The sequence below is a fragment of the Plectropomus leopardus genome, chromosome 5 (assembly GCF_008729295.1).
Source record: "Plectropomus leopardus isolate mb chromosome 5, YSFRI_Pleo_2.0, whole genome shotgun sequence".
NCBI classification, from domain to species: Eukaryota; Metazoa; Chordata; class Actinopteri; order Perciformes; family Serranidae; genus Plectropomus; species Plectropomus leopardus.
In genome coordinates this window covers 15,816,970-15,833,713 of record NC_056467.1, presented here as the reverse complement: position 1 = coordinate 15,833,713, position 16,744 = coordinate 15,816,970, and the positions used below count along the sequence as shown (strand labels likewise).

The window sequence follows — 16,744 nt, the reverse complement described above, 5'->3', positions numbered from 1 at the left end:
TGATTCACATGACTGCTGGTAATTGAATGAGAAGGAAGGAGAAGGCAACATGTGAAATGAGCAAGATGTATGTGAGGAGTTAGAAAAAACGTGTACCTAGAGAGACAAAGAGGTCAGTAAGGAAGAGGTGAAAGGAGATGAAAATGAGGAAAAACCTGATTTTATTTATTCCACTTGTTTACATCTATACACAATAGAATGTAATTAAAGACATGAATACTTAGTTTGCATAACTGGGATTTATTTGGGCTTTAGGGTTACCTTATTATTATTAATATCAGTTCATTTGAATCCCCTTAAATTGATCCGCTTTTCTGAACCACTTGTTGAGATCAAAATCAGAATCAGAATCAGCTTTATTGGCCAAGTATGCTTACACAAACATGGAATTTACATATGTACAAGCACTAGTTAAGCAACTTTAGCTATTATATTCCAAAAATGCTATACAGTCAAATGCTCTCCCAAATTTCATCTTGAGTTATAATCAGTTCTGTTGACAAAGCCCTTTTTGTTACTCAACATAATTTGCGGCTTTCCACCAAACTCCTTATGAGTGGAACAAAAACATTTTTGTGAATCTAAGTAGAGCTGCGTCTTGAAAGTCAGTAATCAAACCATCAGTCAGAGATCCTCATTTAGCTGAGAGTGCTTCAAGTCGAGCAGTCAGTTTTTTTGTTGTTTGCCCCTCAGTGTGCTGCGCCGTGCACCTCTGGGGACATTCTGGTCTCCAGATTTTGCTGTGGAGTGGGTGCTCTTCACATTCATGCTACTCTTTGATACAGATAGTTGCAGCCATACAGATAATGACACAGATGAAGTGAGACTGCACTGTAAAGCTCTGTGATAGCACCTGTCTTCTGATTAGAAGTGGCGAATTTACAGCTCACATCAGCTTACTACAATACAGTCTCTGGCTTTTGTTTGATATCCAGTGTTGACAAGAAATGTTGTTGCTCACTTTCAATCCATAGTTAGCACCATTAGCTTGTTTACAATATTGCATAAATGCCACCATCACCTGCTGAACCTGTTAAAACTTTAACATTTTTAATTGGAAAAAGAAAATAAATCATCAAATAGTCATATTTGATGGTTGCATCTGATTCGACTGACATAATTCTAAGTCGAGTACAGCCCTAAATCTAATAAAATAAAATTTGATCTAAGCACATCTGACAAAAGGTATGAAATAAAAAAGCACCACTGGAATGCTTTGACAGTGAAACAGCTGCTGCCAAAAAGGTTAAAGAGGGAAGTCATACTACGTCAAATCGTAAGGGTACAACACGTGAAATCTAATGTGCAGGTGCCAAAGGTACAACAGCCTCACACTATCATTAAAGGAGTTGATTGATTTGTTTCACTGAGGCGTCTGCAGTCAACCTTTATTTTTGTGCGAAAAATTGAAATATGGGTGAGAATTACAATCTTTGGGGTGCCCAGTAGCTCGGTTGGTAGAGCATGGTACATGGTAGACCTCATGTACAGAGGCTGAGTCCTTGCTGCAGCGGCCGCAGGTTCAATTCCAGCCTTGGCCCTTTGCTGCATGTCATCCCCTTTCTCTCTGCCCCTTTCATACTTGAACTGTCCTATCTGAATAAAAGCAAAAGCCAAAAAACATTTTTTAAGAATTACAATTTTTGAGAAAGGCTATATAAAAATACAATAAACAAGTATATTCAAATGTGCTATTGTATATGGACCACCATCCATTTGACTATACCAAAAAGTGTCAGATCTCGTGCACCCAGGCAGGCTGAGGAAAGCGCATCAAAAGAGCACTTTAGAGGACACTATCTCTTTATTTCTAGGGCTGTCTGTTGTAACCCTCAAACACTGCAGGTCCAATTACATTGTGCATGTTTCATACCCCGCAGCTCCCATGGGGTCAAAGAGCATCTCCTACACTATAAAAACAAACTATTTGTTTAAGCTTAAAAAAAATCATGTTCATTTAAGTTGAATTAGAGAAGACAAGTTGAGGCAATTTTGTGATTACTTTACTATACAGTGTTGTTTGAAAAGCCTTGGCTACTACCAGGAAGTGTTTATATTTCATGTACAATATATGCTTTGCAAGGGACTATTGAAGATTTATTATCATTTAAGCAAACACAGTAGCGATAGAGGATCAGATCAGAAAACACTGGGGATCCTTTACAGATTTGAATATACATGGATTATAAGAATGTGAACCTAAAAACTGAACTCAGTTCAAACAACAGCAGCGCCTCCTTTACACAGGAGCTATACTGAATGGTTAGCATATGTGAGTGTTTTCCGTGATGCCTTTTTTCTTTGTTTGAGCTACTTTGTTGACCGTGATGTCAATATAGCTCTGCTAAGGGTGAAACAATCATGCTTTGGCCCTGTTCACAAGCACTGCATGGATACCGCATAGATTGGCTCAGGAATTTCCTGCTGAGAATGCATGTTGGAACGGATTGGCACACCTAAACACCTAAAGTGGGAAATAAATCAAAGTGTAGGAAAAGGATCCTTTCCCCCAAACTAAAGGTGCATGTGCATCACCGAGCTGTTTCTGCAGTTTTCCTAAATACTGTCTCCAGTTTAACCGTGTGGCAAACAATGGAAATCTTTCCCCTATGTTTAAATTTCTTCATGGTACACCTTAATGTTTATATGTGACTAATCCAAAAAGTCTATTCCACATGTCATTCGCACATGTTGACCTGCCAAAAATAAATGCAGGGAGGTAGTGGAGGTTGCAAAAAAATGTGTGCAAGACAAGTTGTAAGGGCCAAGCAGTAAGGCAGCTAGGAACCCTCCCAAAAAAATCCAAGAAACATTAAAAACCAAGAATTGAACAGCTAGGCCTACAAAAGAGGTCAATGTAACATAACTTTACTCAATATGACCACTAAATAGGTGTTAACTGAACAAACTGACCTATCGCAATGACTCATGAGGGAGCATATATAGTGGTTTGCCCAAACCAAATACCACACAAGGGGTAATCAAGACCCCAATCACAATTTAATGCAAAACAATACTAATTGAACCCAAATCCCCTCAATGACATGGCAGCACATGGTTTGATCAAATGAGTTGGCTCAGCCCTCAGTCATGCCTTTTGCTCCACAAAGGGGACATCCCCAAATGAGCAGGGTAATTTTATGGACAAAGAAACAATTGATTAACGTCAAACAATTTGCCTGTGTAATCACATGCCAAATCTGAACCCCGATAGGGTGCCAGATGCCCCCCCCCCCAGCCATTTTGCCACGGGGAATTGTTTTGTATTTTTGGTATACATAAGGTGCCAGTGTGCATAAAAACAGCATCAAAATAGAGCTTGTTTATCAAACTAAGTGTCAGCGGAAGATCCCCTGCAACCCAAGACAGAGGTCCTCGCTAAGCCCCTAATGTACTAAAATGTCCCAAAATCCTACAAATGTCCCGCATGCATTGGGCTGCTGCGACTGGCCTCTGGCCTCCTGTCATTTTGCAAAAGTGGCCCCCAAGCAAAGCAAGTTGGGTATCCCTGACTATATTTAGCAACACTAAATATATAGGTTCTAAAACAAACAAATGTATGCGGTTAATTGTTTAGGTATTGTTGACTGTAAATTAAATTAGTGTGAATCCGGACAATATGACCCTGGTGGCTGTGGCCATCACACTGGCCCAGTTAAATAAAATAAAACAATGTTGTCTTTGTGTCACAACTGCTGTAGGTGAACCTGAGCAGTGATCCTCTGTTTTGCATTCCTCTAGCCTTATTAGCAGATGTTGGGGTGAATGCATGGCATGGGCAATTGATGGGGAAATCACTGACAACAGAGTGAACATGAGGGCGTATGTCAAAGCAGCAGTGCTGTTAGTACTGGTGAGAGCCTAATACTTTTTTCACCTTGTTTACAAAGCCTTTCCACGCTGATGATGAGAAGTTCTGCCTTTAAAGCAATGGAAGTTTACCATTTCAATCTTATAGCAGATCAGATTTCTTCTCAAGTGGTATCTTTATGATTTTAATCCTTTTAAAGATTTTGATCTTACCACACTTCACAACTTGGGTTTATGCTTCACAGCTTTTAGTCACATGCTCTCAGTTATTGGCTAAATAATACAAGAAAGTATGTAGTTGTGATACATAGGAATGTTTAGCTCAGAGTTTTTGATACTCTGGCTTAAAACAGTTCACTGGAAATCGAAACCTTTCTTTTAAAAGTGTGCTAGTGTCATTATAGTGTTTAGTTGTGACACGTATACGTATAACACATACAGGGACTACTGTCTGTGTGTTTGTGTGTTAGTCTCCCCTCTGCGTGCTGCTGCAGACATGTTTCTGTTTTTGTGCTGAGGATGAGAAGTGGGTCACATGCTTGAATTATCCATTTGCAGGGTTGCATGCATCAGTGCCAAGAAACTGCATTACGTGGGAGACTTACTGCTAAGGAGACACAGAGACGTTGCTGGAGGATGGAGGTGGGAACCAAGCAAGGACGCGCGCAGAGGAACGGACGCAGTGACGCCGTGGCCAGAGAACTACGCCCCTCACCCTGCACCAGCCTCAAGGTACACAAACTAGCATGTCTGAGATGAAGGAGCTCCACACAGCTATTTAGCTATTTTTGTGCTTGGGGGAAGTCACATGCTATAGCATGATGCTTGCATGCATGAGTGTGTTTAGAGACCAGTACTAACTAAATAATTAAATCACAGTCATGTCACTTCTACAAGGTTGACATGTGTCCATGAGGTATCCTGCAGTTTTTTAGACCTTTCTTTCTTAATGCGTACATTCAAAGGATGCAGAGGAAATTAATTGTTCTTCTATTCATCAATACACTGTAGTCGTCTGATACAAGGTTTTGCACTAATGTAGCACATCTGGCATGTATGCATCTGGCAAATATACCAGGCATTTGGTGTGGGATTTCATAGGTTTTACTGATGTTACTGATGTAAGATGCAGAGTGAAGGGCCCTCTGTGCTCTTTACAAATATGCTATTGTTACTTAGTTTAACAAATGCTGATGTTAGTTGTGTAAGTGGGGCTTCTGTACTAAAGCAATGTTGCCAGTTAATAGTTCAAGGCACACAAAGGTAATTTCTTTCTACCTTCCAACAGCTACCTTTGTGTAGTCTGGGTGAGCATTATAACTAATACAATACCTGTTTTTTTTTGCTTCAATACATGCAGTGGTGAAATGTAACCAAGTACATTTACTCAAGTATTGTACTTAAGTTCAAATTTTAGGTACTTGTACTTTTTTGAGTATTTTCTTTTCATGACACTTTCTACTTTTACCCCACTACATTTTAGAGGGAAATATTGTACTTTTACTTCTCTCTGTTTAACTGGACACTTAAGTTACTTTACAAATTGAGATTTTTGCATAAAAACAAGATTTTAAATAATATGTTGTTTTGTAATAAATTAAACTAATAGTTTATACAAGTACAGCTGCAACAATTAGTTGATTAATCAGTACACTGACCAAAAATCAATTGCTTGATAAACATTTAAGTAGTAGTATTAGTACTGTTTCATAAGTAAAGGATCTGAATACTTCATCCACCACTGAGTATTTGTAATTTTAGCTAATCAAATCTGCCAATTGCCTATCAATACACACTATCAAAGTGTAGTGATGGTAAAACAAAAAATGTGAATGTAAATGCCAGGATGAAAACCACCTTTTCCCCTTTAAACAGTATTGTTATTGGTTTCCAGAAAGTTGCTTTATTTCTAAAAAGTGAAAATATCCATATACTGTATGTTTTCCAACTTTCCCTGCTGTGTGATTGTTAACAGGAAACCCATCTATTGGCACTTATTTTGTTGGCACTTTCATATATAGCCTTTCCTTCTCCCAGAATTAATTTGGCAGAGGGCTGTACTGTGCTGATGCTTCCTTCCTTTTGCTCACAAAACAAAACTCAACAGATCCACTCTCCTTTGTTGTTTTATCAAAGAGTCTTTAAGCTAATTTTTGACCTTGGGAGAGCAGGTGACAAAACAATTTCACTTCAAGGTGAGAGGAAGTTGTTGTTCTCGATCTTTCCATCATGTCACAGGATCTTAAAGTCCCACTCCGATGAGGGTTACGTCCTGTTTTTCAGTTATCGTTCTTTTTCAAACAAAGAATGGAGGTGTAGTTAATAGTTTGACGTAGATTGCTGTTCTATTGTAGGGGTTAGAGTAATAGCATGAACATTAACATGGATGTTAGCATGGATCGTGAAAGTGTTATGAGGTAGAGGGTTTTTCTAAACCTGCTTCACCTGAAGGAAGTATGAATGAATAATAATCTAATGTTATCTGGAATTCCAGTTACATCTGAATGAGTTGATATTGGCAGTTTGTTTGCTAGTTTCCATAACGCCAACATGTTAATGAAATAAAGCAATTTAAATCAGTATTTCCTGTCAATTTAGAATGATCTTTGATGAGTAACTTAGCTGAACTGTATGTCAGCAACTTTGTATCAAACAGGGCTTACACTTTACGGTCTTCATCACCTTGTCTGCATTTAGTTTTCCTGTACGAGCTGGCAGTTGCTTAGCAACTTTATCCTTTACAGAGCAAATTATAGTATGTAGATGCTAACTTACCCACATTTTACAATCTCTGTGAAAAGTCTACACTATCCCAAAACAAAAGGTCACTGGCTTTTTTTTGCCAAGATTCACACAACCCTAAACCATATTTCTGCTACACTGTTAGTGAGTAAGAGAATACATCACTTGCATCTTCAGAGTTGCCAAAGTACAACACAAGGTGACTTCCTAGCATACAATATTTTGGGGTTTTACAGCTCAGAAGAAAAAAAATGCATGACAGCACATCCGAGCAAGCTTTAAAGGATGATGTATGACCTGATTCCTTGATTGAATGAACTAGTGGAAACCCCCCTTCAGAGTTTTCGCTATCAGTGCTTGACAGATGATGCAATCTTACTCTTATAATGAAAATGAACATTCATAAGCAATAAAATACACTACTGTGTAACTCAATACACTCAACAGTAAATTTGCTCCCACAGCCTTTATTGGTGTAGTATGACCAGTGGTACCGTGTGACTAATGTCAGCTAATGTTACCATGTGACATTAGTATAGGACGGACATAACTGGGTCAGTTTGTTGACCTCATAAGTTTTCTTTTCTTTTCTTTCTTTTTTAAAAAAAACTTGTGATGTTTTAGGGCATTCTGGAAACAGGAAAAGAAAGTGTTTTTGAACATTAGAGTATGCAAACATACATATTTCTAGTAGAAACCCCAAATTTAAGTATGAACCTGAAAATGAGGATAACAGCCCCCCTTTTAAAAATAACTCATGATATGTCCATAGCATTTAGGGAGGCAAATATTCTGCAATGGCCTCTGCATTAGAAATGTTACATTTTAAGATAAATAATAATAATAATCTCTGAGTTAATATAGAAAAAATGCCATCTGTCATCCTAACTTCATTTATTTAACACGCAACACCACACCACAGCTAATTTATCTCAACAAGTTAAGACTAAAAAAACAAGGCTGATTTATTTGTGTGAATAAAAGTCATGTTGATATAAAAACCCTTAAATCAAGAAAATGTAAGCTGATTACTCTCTACTTTAGCAACTGCATGCTTTTTAACAATAATGTTACTCTTTTGTGTCCTTATTGCAATAGTGAAAATGCAAATGACTATTAATGTTTCTTTATGAGAAAATAAGGCAGAACATGATGTAAATCTCATATTGTAAACAGACCACCTCAAACATCCCTCAAAACAACAACAAAAAAGCATAAAACAAAACAAAAACAACTAAACAAAACCTTCAGATTGTGTGAAAGCGTGTTTTCTGCCAAAAACATGAAAGTTAGTAAAGCCCTAAATGAGATCACACACCCTTGTTGCTTTTTCCCCCACATGAAAGTGATGTTAGACAATGGTGTTCAAGCAGCTTATCATAATACAGATGGCAGTGGCAGGACAGACTTGCATTTCTTCTCAGAATTGTTTGGTTCCCTGACCGGCTGGGTGGGACGTGGCACAGCCCGTTTCAACTCTAATTCTGTGCTCAATGGTTTTCTCTGCTCTGCTAATTCCAGCGATGAGACTCGAACTTTGGTGCAATAGTGCTCCAGTGTTTTGTTAAGTTTCTCAATTGTTTCTTGCTTCAAACACTTTCTCAGAACTCTCTTAACACTTTCTAATCATGTTATGTATTGTATTATATTTTTCTTCTATTTTTGGAGATCTCTCTCACAAATAATAGAGACTGTGTGTGTGTGTGTGTGTGTGTGTGTGTGTGTGTCTCTGTGTGTGGCAAACTCCTGGTGTTAGTCTAAGCGTATTAGTTGGGTGACATCAATGAGCTGAGCTTAAATTTCAAACACTCTTAATGTGAATCCCTTTCTATTGATAATTAATCACAGTGTGACGTGCTGAAAATTAAAATAACAAAGAAAATATTAGTCAAGTCAAGTCAGTTTTATTTATAGAGCCCATTATCACAAAACATGGTTTGCCTCAGAGGGCTTTACAGTGTACGACATACCTCTGCCCTTAGACCCTCACATCACCCAAGGAAAAACTCCTCAGGAAGAGCGGTAGAGGATGATGAGGGATCCCTCTTCCAGGATGGACAGACAAGCAATAGATGTCGTAAATAACAAATGAAATACTATCATGGCAAAAAGGGAAAGAGAAAGAGAGAGGGGGAGAGAGGCACGGCAATAATAGAAACAGATGCATGTCATATTACAATAACGGTAGTTGTGAAATTATTAATTGCACTCTATGATGATGTTGAGGGTGATGATAACAGTCTCATGCATATGTTGATAGGGAGGTGTCCAAAGGCAAGATCACAACATCGGTGCAACCAGGATCAGACCATGATCAGGGTGAGCGGGGGGCACAGTATCAGTACAGCCACAGCACGAGCACAACCAAAGGCAGGGTCGCAGCATCAGCACAGCTATGACCACATTCAGGCACAGTCAAGGTTACGGCCAGGATCCAGGGAAACTAGGAAACAAGGGAGCAAGAATGCTCCCGAGAGGCAACAGGATTAGCGTAGTGCAATTCAACAGTCATGCATGATTTTCCGATGTCAGCCTAACTATGGGCTGGTCCAGGCTACCTGGACAAGCCCTAATTATAAGCTTTATCAAAGAGGAAGGTCTTAAGTCTACCCTTAAAAGCTGAAACGGTGTCTGCCTCCCTGACCGAAACTGGAAGATGGTTCCATAAGAGAGGAGCGTGGTAGCTGTAGGCTCTGATTCCTATCCTACTTTTGGAAACTTTGGGAATTACAATGCCATTGTTGGAAATAACAAAATCAGCAAAAGGACTCCCTTCCCTGTTACGTTTTTCTAAGTTAGAAATCCAGTATCGTGGTAATACTAACAGGCGCCCATAGAAACCCGCATACATTTTTCAGTAAAAGTGACACTTTGTTCGTGAGAAGCTTGGATCAACAAAGGCATATTGTACTGCCTCTACAGCTTTAAATATAAAATGGAATAAATAAGATAAAAAACCACTGATAAAAAATATTTGTTTTAAATCTACCACTTGATTTTCTGATAATTCCTGAGTTAGACTGTGTTCTAGTTGAATATAAATACTTGCTCAGAAAACTCATTTTAAACCACAAAACAAGTGAGGAGCAGACTGGAAACAGTAAATAAGAAAAGCCACTTTTCATGCTTTGAGGGGAATATGAATGTAGGCAGGCTTTCTTGGAAGTTAATCCCCCCAGGAAGTGAACATGTGATGTGCTTCTGTTGTCAACCCCCCACAGCCAGGACTACTGGTCAGCAGGCTTTCAGCAGACGCCTGTTTGCGTTGATCCCATCATTTGTGTAAATAAACAGGTTTTACAAAGAGAGGTAGCGCAGGTATAAAACAAGTTATTACAGTGATAGTGGCTGATTATCTCACAACTGTTGTCATACATGTTGAAGACTTAAAACTTTACTTTCTCTCTCTAACTTTGCTAATGTGGTTTTACCAGCACTGATAGTATAGTCAGCTGCTTCCAATTCAGCCACCGCTAAATGGTGAAAAGGTCAAACACCAGCCTCAGCGCTGATTATTTGTACTTTCTGAGCAATTTTGTTGGAACATCTTATAGTTGAATAATACCTCCACCCATGGTTCTGTCCATGGTATGCTTTTGCCTGATCATGTGTGTAACATGACTCTCATGTGTGCTGCTTTTTTCACGTCAGGACTGGATACCCAGTAAGGGCACAGGATGCAGTACAAGAACCATGATGAAACCATTGCTTATTTACAAGCATTCAGGGAGCCTGAGAGAGATTACATGTAGTCTATAGACAACACAAAGGTTGTATTCACCTTCTGTTAAAACTCTGTGTGAAACCACTGTCATTTTGTCACGAAAAGAGCAAGCAGTTATTTGAAGTGGATAAAAAGAGTCAAATGAGGAGAAGAGAAATAGAGAAGTATCAGTAAAAGAGAAAAAGGAGTCCTTTTTCAGTGTCACATCTTGTACTGTATGTTCCCCATAAGCATTTCTTTAAAAAATGGAGACTTTCTCACAGTATGTTCTGACTGTGTTTATTCTTACTACATGATGAAAAAGTAGTTTCTTCTTTAATATTAGCTAACATTCATCTGGCTATTGTCTAATTTTTTCTCTTTGTGTCTAATTGATGTCAAGCTACAGTTTGTTAGCTTTACTAGGTCCATTAGGGCAAAAAAATATAGTGCACTGATAAATATAACTGAATAATTGGAACTGGTATGCCCCAATTCTTATAATACTATGCCAGGGTTGTTATTATGGCTTCTGTGTGTGTGTTGTTAAAACACTTGTTGCATGCTAGTAGAAGCATGCTAACAAAAGCGTTAAGACCTGAGTTTGAACATTTATACATCTGTAATCTAAAGTGTCTGTATGTATGTTTTGCTTTGCACTTTTTTTGACATATTTTAAAATAAATACCTGAATAGACAATTGGATAATTTGAGCTCCCTGTGTCATCAGTATAATGGAAAATAATGTATGCTTTTTACCTTACATTATCTTTTCTATTTGCCCCTTTAGGCAAATAGGGACAAACATGGACTGGTTTAAACTAGTCATTTTCTGACTTTTTTCACAGGAAGCTAGGTTTAACAGTTTATTTTGTTATCTCTTCATTTTATTATGGAATGAAGATTAATTGTTAAATGACTTAATGAATAGGCCTACTGCATACCCAATCATAAATATCCCAAAGCATACAAATGCAACATGTAGACAAAAGATATGATAGGAAAACTGCTGATAATAAGGATGTAGTTCTTTGTTTAACCCACTCCACTGTGTTTTATTCTTGAATCTAAAATGCTTCACATCTTTCAAATCACCACCTCAAGGCAAGATAAACTTTCCACAGAAAATCTCAAGGATGCAGGCTAACTGTGGTTGGCTTGGCATGGAGCCCAGCCGTCGTACAGTCTGTTATTGTTGCGTCCTGAAACTCCTTAATTTGTAGTTTTAGGAATTTAGTGGCATATATCATTGTTAAAGACTTGGCTGACAAAGACTGCATTATGTTTCTTCAAGTATATCACAGCAGGCAAAGTTTGGTCACAAAAAGCTAATAATCCCTAAAAGAATGATTGAGTTAAGTTTGAAAGATTTTAAAGATTTTGCGGGAGGAACAACAACAACAATTTCTTTTATAATATGTGTCGAGACATGATTACTGAAATTATTGAGACTGCGATGTTCATCTTTTAATGTAAAAAAAGTATTTTATTCATTGTTGTCTCATTTTATTCCCTACTTAGTGAGTTCTCTAACCAGGTTTTGGGGCTGCTTTCATGCTAATAAGGAAACTGAATTTGTGTGGTTTTTGCGACCTCTACCATCAGTGGATGCATGAGTTTATTAGACTGCCTTTGGTCATAACTGTGAAAATTGTTCATCTGGGCCCAGTCACTGGGAGGTGGCTTACCACTCTTAAGTCTTATTATAGCACAAATTAAAACAGTCCAGATGAAAATATATATGCATGGAGATTCCTTTTCTGTCTCAGCTGGGTTTAGAGACAGAATTTAATCGCCATTAACTTTCTAAATTTTTTGTTGTCATGTGTGTTATTGAATTATTTTTTGACAGCCATGGCCAGAGGCATAATGTTTTTGGGATGTCTGCCCGTCTGCGCATCTGTCTATCCATCTATTCCATTATATTCCTAGAGGGAAATTCTTCAAATTTGGCACAACTGTCCTCTTGGACTTAACAATGAACTGATTCGAATTTGGAGGTTGAGGGTCAAAGGTCACTGTGACCTTACAAAGCATGCTTCTGGCCATAGCTCAAGAATACATGTGCCAATATGACAAAATTTAACACAAACGTCTAACAGAACAAAGGGCCAAAGGTCACTGTGACATCCTAGAGTTCTGGAAAAACACTTTTATGGTCATCATTTAACATCTCAGGAACAGAGGGGAGACATTTGGCCAAATACTGACTTGGTGACACTAATTTTGGGGGTCCATCATAGAACTGTGCTGATTCAATAGATCTCCTGTGCTGTCAGAGGAAGATGTGTGTGAAGCATTCATGTTTTCATACATGGATGTGAACTGTAATTGGAACTTGACTGGTGTGTGGAGACACGCAATCACAAGGTGGTAATTCTAGTTTTATAATGAGGAAGTAATGTGTTGCCCTGTGCTAGTCCAAAAGGCTTTATGTCTTTGCCATCACTACCTCAAGGCAAGATTGTAACTTCCGAATCTCGAGGAAGCAGGGGAGCTGTGGTTGGCCTTGTGTGTGCCATGTTTGGTTTTGTCTTATTTTATTAGGGGTAATTTTCATCTAGCCCTGTACAAAGTCCATCCTACAGATTTTTCCTCCCAACCAAAGGCCTTTTGGCTGCCGGTCGGCTTCTAGCCACTGGTTACTGACACGACATGTCTAATTTCCACTCTAAACATGCTCAGTCTTATTCCAACCAAGGAGCAGGCAAGGTTCAAGCAATGATCTGCCATGGATCTGCCTGGGCCCCATTGCTGAGGAATGGAAAATTCTAGGTCACTGCATCTGTGCATTGATTACCCTTTCTCTTTTATCAATAATTTCATCCATTTGTTTATCTTTCTCCACTTAAATGTAAGCCACTTATTCTCTCATTAATATTGGGGGTTCATGCTATCTGACCTACACTTTTTGTTGATCTTCATTCTTCTCCTCCCACTCAGACATGCTGCAACTCATCTAAACCCCATTGTCCCTGTGATGCTGGCACTCTTGTTAATTAGGGAACGTTGGACTGGTAAAAGTAGGCTAATGAGCAGAGTTCATGCATCATAGCAACTGTAGTGATGCCACAGTGCTTCATTTGTAGTTCATTCCCAGTGGATAAACACAAGTGTGAAACTCACACAATGAAGTAGATCACTAGTGGTGATAATAGGGGTAAAATTGGGCTTTTCTTTGTATGTCTTTTTATAACCCTGTGCATATTAATGTAAAACCTCTTTCTTTGTTTCTTTCTATCCCCTTCTCTCATCTCACTCTCTTCTCCCAGATGTTTCTGGTGGCTTTGTCCTTTGCCTATTTTGCAAAGGCTCTGTCGGGGAGCTACATGAAGAGCACAATTACTCAGCTGGAGAGGCGCTTTGACATCCCCAGTTACCTAATAGGTGTCATTGACGGGAGCTTCGAGATAGGTGAGTAGGCCTGACAATCACTGCTGTTATTTTGTTGTTCTGTTCGCAGCCTCTGTTTCATGGGCTCCCCTCCCTTGTCTTTTCCTGTCTTTGGGACGGAAATATGAATGGGTCACAGAGGTATTCAAGCTGCAGATAAAGGATTCATCAGGCTTCCAAGAAGAGGACAGAGGGGTGTGTGTGTGTACTTGTGAGTAGTGAGTCATGGTGTCGAGCAGGGACATAACAGGCTCTAAACTCTCTTTTTGCTGTGGACAGACAAAATCTGGAATTTGTAAGGTTGTTATGTAATAACTTCTCTATACTATACTATTTATTCACTGCTCACCCCCAGTAATTTTCATTAAAAATAGTTGCATTTATCAGCGTTTATCAGACATGCAAAGCAGGACCCTCTACGCTGTATCAAAATAACCTGTTGTGTGAGAGGAACACAAACTGTCCAGCTCAGTTCTTTGGTATAAAATGTGTCATTAACCCATCTTTTTTTGTCCTGTGTGAACTCTTATTCTACACTATCTGGCATTTTTGAGCAGCAATTTCTTGTTACTTATGAACCAACATATACATGGACATAGATATAGTATCTCACTGGGAGGCTAGGCCAGCATATCTGTTGGTAAGCTCTGATGAGGGAAATTGCTTTTCATAATTTTTCTTCATTTTTTTTTGCATAACCATTCCTTCGTTTGTAGAGAAAAGACTGTGTCCTAAATAACCTTCCACCTTCCACTGTAGGTTGTACTGCAATTCATATCACCGGCAGTGTGCTATCACATAGAATAAAATGTTTAATCTATCTGACCAAACCAAAGGTTTAATCTATGAAGTACAGCTAGTGAGGCTGGTTTTACAGCACTACTGTATATACACACCACAGCTACTGTAGCCTACATACTGTATGTGACCTGTGGTTCCTCTGATCACTGAAGAATCCTGGTCCTGGACTGTCCCCTGACCAGTTTCTAGGCCACTTATATAAGGCTAGTTAATTCATCTTAAATGTCTCTCGTAGGTTATAAATTATACATGTCATGAGGACTCTTTGTTGTTTTTCCTGGCCTGACCCTCTGTCCCTGTCTTCAGCCCATGCTCGGGGCCATGTAGCCTCCTCCCACGCTCCAGACCTGCTGTCCTCAAACAATCCTCTAGATGCTCTCAGACTCTACTGCCAGTCCTGCTCACCTGACATCCCTTCCCATCTACATACCTGTTGCCTTTTTTTCATATCAGTTCTGCAGTTACCAGGGCTGTGTTCAACCACAACAATATGTTTAAACTGAAACAGTGGTGCATTGAACATACTGTTGTGTTAAGGTCATGTTACAAAATGTTTTAATATGGCAGAATTTAATTCAGTTCAATTCAAAGTGGTGTTATCCACATGAGAAACATACATCTACATTGCCAAAGCAAGTGTGAAACGAAGAGAAAAAGTGAACGTACAATACGTAAAGAGCTACTAGATTTCCTATGCATTTTATTTCACTACTGCTATGTATTATTCTTTAACACGCTGGTTCGTTTTTAACTATTTTATTTAAAATAGGTTTTTAGGTTATTTATTACTATATATTTATAAGGTCTATTTTAGCAAATATAATTTATTCTGTATATTGTTGGACCTGGGGAACAAATTTTGTTACTTCATGTTTTTAACACGTTCTGAATGACAATAAACTGTACTGAACTGAACTGAACTGAGATTTTGGTTTGCATTTGCTCCAGATGCTGTCAACCACTCAGCCTTAAGGTTAATAACCAGTGGTCCTTCCAGCACCCACCATGCTATTAAAAAGTCAGCTGGTCAGTTTTTGCTGTGAGGCGGGGCCAGCATTGTTTTGTTTTTATCTATAAAGCTTTGAAAAACAGATGCTTCAACCCTATATTCCATCCCTTAACTCCGAAATCACATAATTTGGCTCTCGGCCGCGTTATAGCTTGTTCCTAGACAAACAGAGCTGAGCTTCTCCTCACAGCACCAAAGTGTCTGAAACAGCAAAATTTTCTGTGGTGGAAAGTGACTTCTTTAGACTTCTACAGACTACTTTGTTTTAGTTTCAGGTTTGTCAGACTTTGGATGGAATTATTTAGAAACACCTGGAGGCATTGCTCAGTGTCTCATCCAGCTGTTGTGCTAAGCTCTCATTATTATTACCAGGGGCAGATGTAGTGATTTGGGGTCCTGGGGCCACAGGCACATTGCCTTATTTTCACCCTTTCTCTAACTGGGAGTGTTAGCAGCCAGTAGGCAGATATAGTAGTAGGCCTACTCAAAAAATGTTTTCCCTTAGTAAAATGATTAATAGCACAGAGCAGAAGTTCAAATCCGAGTCCTGCAGTCAGGAGAGGTTTGCCTATAATCAGCACAATGTGCTTAAATTTACCTGAAGTTTGTTTAAGATGGAGCTTTTCATTTTTAGATAGGCCTAATGCTGGTTAGCTCTACTTGTTGCTGCCAACCAGAGAACGATCTTGCAAATGATAACAAAGCTTGACTTGACGCATCTCTTCCATTTGTTTATTAATAGAAAATAGTGGAAGCAAATTAATCGGTTAAGTGTTTAATTTAATTATTGATCATGACAAATACACTGTTTGTAGTAGTCACACAGTGAGAAAAAAAGAAATCCTGTATAGAAAAAATTATGCGTAAAAAATAATTGAATAAAACAATTGATCACAAAAAAAAAAGATGCATCAAGATTATCAAGATGCATCATTTTGTCATCTAATCGCAGCCCTCTGAATCTTAATCGTGACATGGTAGAGGTAAAGCGTAATTAATTTTCTTTTAAATAATTTTATGGCATAGAGTGCAACCTGCTGTGCTTATAGTGGTTGCATGTACCTGCTGGACCAAAAAGGGTGAGGTCAACACCTCCAGTGCAGGAAGAGCTGGATACCCCGGATTTCTCACTTCCCCCATATCTCTCCATCTCCTGTGAAAGCTGTTCCTCATTCGTGGCCTAGGCAACAAGCTTTTTCTATAGGACTGTTGTCATGGTAACATAGAGGCAGAGCAGGGCAACGTGAAGAGGAAAGGAGAGGAAAGTGCAAGAAATGAGAGGGGAG

General features: G+C 38.8%; 1 protein-coding gene across 1 annotated transcript in view; it reads left to right on the top strand.

Annotated features, from left to right (window-relative positions):
• Positions 1–16,744, top strand: part of LOC121943423 (solute carrier organic anion transporter family member 1C1-like) — a 34,005-nt gene that overhangs the window by 3,677 nt on the left and 13,584 nt on the right. The window contains exons 2-3 of the mRNA XM_042486944.1: positions 4,369–4,542; positions 13,528–13,669. Of these exons, the coding sequence (XP_042342878.1) occupies positions 4,375–4,542; positions 13,528–13,669 (310 nt within the window). The 5' untranslated portion in view covers positions 4,369–4,374. The remainder of the gene's footprint in view (positions 1–4,368; positions 4,543–13,527; positions 13,670–16,744) is intronic.